Here is a 6,000-nt window from a genome sequence, read left to right as displayed (position 1 = left end):
TACAAATGTTTTTTAATTTTTCTGAAAGTTAATCTTTAAGAATGAACTACCAGGTTTTGTATAAAAAACTTAACATCCCCATCCAGCTACTGGATGTATGTGTAGAGTTGAAAATAGCAAATATATTTTAAGACAAAAAGGTGCTTGTTTGCTAATTTCATTACCCACCAAGTCCTGAGTTTGAGATTTTTATATTCTCCTTCAACAGTCCATGCCATCACAAACCTTAAATAGCTTTTTACTCCTTCTTTTATATTTTACAGTGACAGGCAAAGAACAAGAGAAGACCACAGATGTAAAAGCAATTAAAAGTAAGCTCAAGATTTACTGAACTCTATGGAAAGACAATAAGATCCACAACACTGCCATATTTTTTGTAACCAATTGTACATTTCCTTATCACTGAAGAGACGTACACCTTGTACTAAAAAAAGTAAATAGTTAATCTATCTCCAGGTGATCTATAGTAAATTGAAAACTAATCTTTCCTGATTACTATCATCTTACCAGGTCCAGAAGCATGGAAAGTTGTTCATTCTTTCTTAGGTTTTATTCCAAAATTATCACCTTGCAAATAGTGATTATTCCTTATCTGCAGTAGTTTGCTTTCTGAGGTTTTTGGGAGCTTTTTCTGGTATGTAATTTATTTTGCAATTTTGATAATGTGACTCTGCATTGCCTAACTTACAGAACAGGAGGCTAGGTTCTGATTTTGCTTTTACTAATGTAAATATGGAGCAACTTGAAATCAGGAGTGCCTTCAGACTTACACCAGTGGAGTGGATGTCCAAATCTTTTTCAGAAAGAGCGGCTACCCTAATACTACACTAAATAGTTCAGAAATTTTGTAGTCATTACATGACTTAATGTCGAAAATTTTCCTTGATTTGTTGGTAACACTCTGTTAAGCCATGGGAAAACAACACGTCTAATTTGTCCATTGTTTTCAGTTTTATACATGTTCGCTTTTTAGTTCAGCTTCCCTTTAGTATTGCTACAATAATTAAGCTGCCTTTATGTGCCTCAAATATAACTTTATTTCAGTACTTTATAAAGTGTTACCTGGGCTTTAAGTAAAGTGTACAAGCATCTTTGAGCATGTTGATTTATCTTTGAAGCAGTACAAGAATCAAAGTCATCCTAACCAAGTTAGCAATTATTAGTCATGACTACTTATTAGTTCAAGCAGATTGCTAAGGAAAGGCTATGACATGGCCACTATGTAGAGTAAAATAAAACTTAAAATACAATTCAGTTTATTACAGAACAAGAACTGCAGATGTTGAGCAAAATGGGAGCAGCTTCCTTGTTTGGCAGAGCACTCTTCAGTGATCTGCATCATATGAGGTTAGAGATTTAACACTATCTAGAAGTTTTAGAATAGGTGTTTCATCGTTAGAGTTTTATTAAACTTAAATTCTGCTTATAATAAAGTTAGGAGCCTTAAATCTATATCAGAAAGGTTAAACCATTATCAAATGGGTTTCTTTTTCTACACAGTGTCCTCCAGCAAGTAATCTTCAATTGCTGTGGTCAGCCAAGCAACTAGCTGCTTCCCACAGGCTTGGAAGAACATGTGTTTTCCCATTCCTGTCTGTAATACATGCCAAAGGCTTCTTGGAGAATAACAAGCAGAATTTCAGTACCGAATATTTCAATTCAAGGAAAACCTCCACATATCTTACAAATTATTTCCAGCGACTACTTGCCGGAATCAGGCCTGTGTTCATGTTTATTCAGTCATGTACATTCAAACAAGTGGAGAGGGAGACTATACTTACCCAGAGTTTTAGATTAGATTGTAGTCTCTGCGTAGCTAATTTAGCAAAACAAAACCATACAGCCATAGATTAAAAGTATAGAAAACAGACCACAAATCCTCAACAGGTAATTGATAATTACGTGAACAAATCTGACCTATAGTGTCGCCTCTAATGAACAGCAAAGGGCCATAAAAACAAAACAGGATGTCATATTTAGGGTAGGAGATCAGCTCACCATATCATTAATTCAAAGATGCCTGTTGTGTGGGCATTAAAGTGTATTAATTCCCAGCCTGTATGTATCATTAGATATTGCAAATATGAAAGAAGTGTGAAGAATTAAAGCCACTGAAACAAGTTTCCTTGACACATCAGTAAAATCCATTGTTATGTAATAGTGTAATAAGGTTAGGTGGGATAGATCTCTTTGCCTGGCATCCTAGTCAAACTTAATATCCCAGAAGTCTCTAAAATGAATATTGGCATAATGTTGCCTCTTGTTTTCTTGTGAGGAAACTATCCTCCTTCTCTTTTCTCTTCAAATTCAAGCAGCCAGTATGATCCTTATCCTAATACTGCTGCAACAGATTTATGTATTAGCACTTATAGTCTCAGCTTCAATGAGCTTTTAATTATTTTCTTTGCTCATCAGTGCTTACTCTGCCAGCTTGTTTTCTCTAGTGGCAAGCAAAGATAAAATTATTTTTGAAAGATTAAATGTACCTATTAAAGGTACATCACAGATGGTTTCAGAGCATTGGATATTTTCTCTGACCACATTAGAAGGTTTCCAAAAAAGAAGTGGAAATTGATCTATTTGTCCTGAATGGGGCTGCTGCTGATGTTCTGTCATTTATTGAAAAAGTGTAAGACTGCTATGATAGTTCTGATCCATGAGGTAGGCAGACTCATAGGGTTAACGTTCTTTGTGTAAACTTAAACATAGAGTCCTTGTTATCTGCTGAACAAATGTGATAAAGGAGAATGGGCAACACTATAAACGGGCTAAGGTGATCTTATCTTTGGCGTGGAGAACCCACTTATTTGTAGTACCCCTGCTCTGGTCAGATTATTAAGCAGAGACTGACATGCAGTACTACAAATGGTGTTTTTGTAATAAAGATGCAGGTGAGCTAACACTGTAACTCATCTCATAGTACTTAGCATGGGATATGGTGTAGAAAAGGTTGCAAGTTTTTTTCTTTTAATCATTGTTGTCTTGATTCCAGCTCCAATACCAGTACATTCCCCTCAGAGAAGCACTAGAAATCATGCCTTGCTGGAGGCTGCAGGACCAAGCCATGTGGCAATTAATGCCATCTCCGCCAACATGGACTCTTTTTCTAGCAGTCGGACAGCTGCTCTTAAGAAGCAGCCAAGTCACATGGAGGCTGCACATTTTGGAGACTTAGGTAAGACTTTGCTGTTCTCTAATATAGGTGAGCCATATCTTTTCATATCCTATGAATATTATATGTGCTGACCACTAGGACAAGGTAGCATTGAGACAAGTAGCTTAGTAAGGTTAAGAAAATTAGACACAAGAATAGTAACTAAGTTACACTACAAAGTGCAAAATAACATGGGCTATCCATTCAGTATAAAGCATACTTGTTACCAGTTGGGATCAAAAGAAATGTGCTGTGCCCTATAGTTATTTACAGTAAAGTATATTATTAAAGTCTTGCACATTCCTCTAAAACACTGTTGATGGCACTGTCAAAGAGGATAGCACACTAGATGGGCAATGGATCTGTTCCACAGTGGTCCCTCCCATGTTCCTTCATTGCAGGTTCCTCCATGGGTATATGTTAATTTATCCCTAGGCTTAGTACATCTGTAAATATTAGATTCCTGATCACTCACTTGATTTTGTTTTCTGTTTAGAACTCTTTTCATCACCAATGGGCTCTCTATAAATGGATTTTGGGGTTGGCTATGGTGAATGCAGATTATATTTAAAAAAAAAAAATTCACGAGGAGTCCTTTTTCTTCAGACTAAACATTGTGGCCATTTGTGATGCAGACAGTACCTTTGTACTAGACCTCTAAGGCTACTCTGACAGTGTCCGTTTGTTTTTTTATTAAGGAACTGGAAAACTTCATTGGACTAACTCCAGAGTAGCCACAAGCTTAGATACTTAGGTTCTTATATTGTACTCATTGTGGTATCTTGCATAAAGGCTTGAATTTGCCCTTCTCTAGGGTCATAGATCCTCAGTGTTGGTAGTCACCAGCCTGTAGCTGTAGGGGGAAGAATCAAAACTGATTGGAAGGCTGATGAGGGACTAGCCCCCAGCTTCCGGAGACCCCCTCATTTTTGTTGTGCCTCGTGTAGCTGCTGGCAGGGTGAAATCTAACACCTACTGCAAGAGAGAATTTAAAAATATATAAACACTAAAAAACCCACGTGGTGTGTCTCCTACCTGGAATTACAGCAGCCGCCCCTGCCAACTGATTAGGTAACGGACTACGAAGATGGTAGAGAGAAGTCCGAACAGGACAAGGCTGTGTTCCTTCTACTCTGTATTCCTGCCTGAGAGTGCAGAAGAAAAGGTGTTTGCCTTGTTCATTCCAACTGCCTCATCCTCTGAGTCGGAAAGGACAATCAGATTTGCTAAAGGGTAGAAGGCATCCATTATAAAGACTGTTTTGTTTATTTTAATCTAAACAAGCCCAAGCTAAGTAATGTAAATCTTGCAGAGTTCTTATAGTTGATCTCTCTGAATCACACAAGCTGTTTATACAGAGCAGGCAAAATGCCATTTAGATTGACCTAACAAATCAGTAGACTATTTACCAATTGTTTGTAGGCTAGACATTTTTGAAATAGTAAACACTACTGAAAAATGAGATTTTTATGTTTAACATAAGAACGGCCATACCAGGTCAGACCAAAGGTCCATCTAGCCCAGTATCTGTCTACCGACAGTGGCCAATGCCAGGTGCCCCAGAGGGAGTGAAGCTAACAAGCAATGATCAAGTGATCTCTCTGCTGCCATCCATCTCCATCCTCTGATGAACAGAGGCTAGGGACACCATTCTTCACCCTTCCCGGCTAATAGCCATTTATGGACTTAGCCACCATGAATTTATCCAGTTCCCTTTTAAACATTGTTATAGTCCCAGCCTTTACAACCTCCTCAGATAAGGAGTTCCACAAGTTGCCTGTGCGCTGTGTGAAGAAGAACTTCCTTTTATTTGTTTTAAACCTGTTACCTATTAATTTCATTTGGTGATCCCTAGTTCTTGTATTATGGGAATACGTAAATAACTTTTCCTTATCCACTTTCTCCACATCACTCATGATTTTATATACCTCTATCATATCCCCCCTTAGTCTCCTCTTTTCCAAGCTGAAGAGGCCTAGCCTCTTGAATCTTTCCTCATATGGGACCCTCACCAAACCCCTAATCATTTTAGTTGCCCTTTTCTGAACCTTTTCTAGTGCTAGAATATCTTTTGTGAGGTGACCAGAACAACATCTGTACACAGTATTCAAGATGTGGGCATACCATGGATTTATATAAGGGCAGTAATATATTCTCAGTCTTATTCTCTATCCCCTTTTTAATGATTCCTAACATCCTGTTTGCTTTTTTGACCACCTCTGCGCACTGTGTGGACATCTTCAGAGAACTATCCACGATGGCGCCAAGATCTTTTTCCTGACTCGTTGTAGCTAAATTAGCCCCCATCATATTGTGTGTATAGTTGGGGTTATTTTTTCCAATGTGCATTACTTTACATTTATCCACATTAAATTTCATTTGCCATTTTGTTACCCAATCACTTAGTTTTGTGAGATCTTTTTGAAGTTCTTCACAATCTGCTTTGGTCTTAACTATCTTGAGTAGTTTAGTATCATCTGCAAACTTTGCCACCTCACTGTTTACTCCTTTCTTCAGATAATTTATGAATAAATTGAATAGGATTGGTCCTAGGACTGACCCTTGGGGAACACCACTAGTTACCCCTCTCCATTCTGAGAATTTACCATTAATTCCTACCCTTTGTTCCCTGTCTTTTAACCGGTTCTCAGTCCATGAAAGGAGCTTCCCTTTTATCCCGTGACAGCTTAATTTACGTAAGAGCCTTTGGTGAGGGACCTTGTCAAAGGCTTTCTGGAAATCTAAGTACACTATGTCCACTGGATCCCCCTTGTCCACATGTTTGTTGACCCCTTCAAAGAACTCTAATAGATTAGTAAGACACGATTTCCCTTTACAGAAACCAT

At 38.0% G+C, this 6,000-nt stretch overlaps 1 protein-coding gene across 3 annotated transcripts in view; it reads left to right on the top strand.

Moving 5' to 3' along the window:
* The window catches only part of AKAP10 (A-kinase anchoring protein 10), a 29,192-nt gene that overhangs the window by 1,695 nt on the left and 21,497 nt on the right, over window positions 1-6,000 (top strand). For 2 of the 3 annotated variants that reach the window (XR_007770321.1, XM_050928789.1), the window contains exons 2-3: window positions 264-311; window positions 2,993-3,175. Coding sequence is in view for 2 of the 3 variants with exons in the window: in XM_050928789.1 (XP_050784746.1) it covers window positions 264-311; window positions 2,993-3,175 (231 nt within the window). In the remaining variant the exon portion in view is untranslated. Of the gene's footprint in view, window positions 1-263; window positions 312-1,255; window positions 1,348-2,992; window positions 3,176-6,000 lie in introns of those variants that run through there. The other variant, XM_050928790.1, reaches the window with a different exon arrangement.

The sequence above is a fragment of the Gopherus flavomarginatus genome, chromosome 19 (genome assembly GCF_025201925.1).
Source record: "Gopherus flavomarginatus isolate rGopFla2 chromosome 19, rGopFla2.mat.asm, whole genome shotgun sequence".
Lineage (NCBI taxonomy): Eukaryota > Metazoa > Chordata > Testudines > Testudinidae > Gopherus > Gopherus flavomarginatus.
The sequence above is the reverse complement of the archived record's forward strand: the minus strand, read 5'-3'. Positions and strand labels throughout refer to the sequence as shown.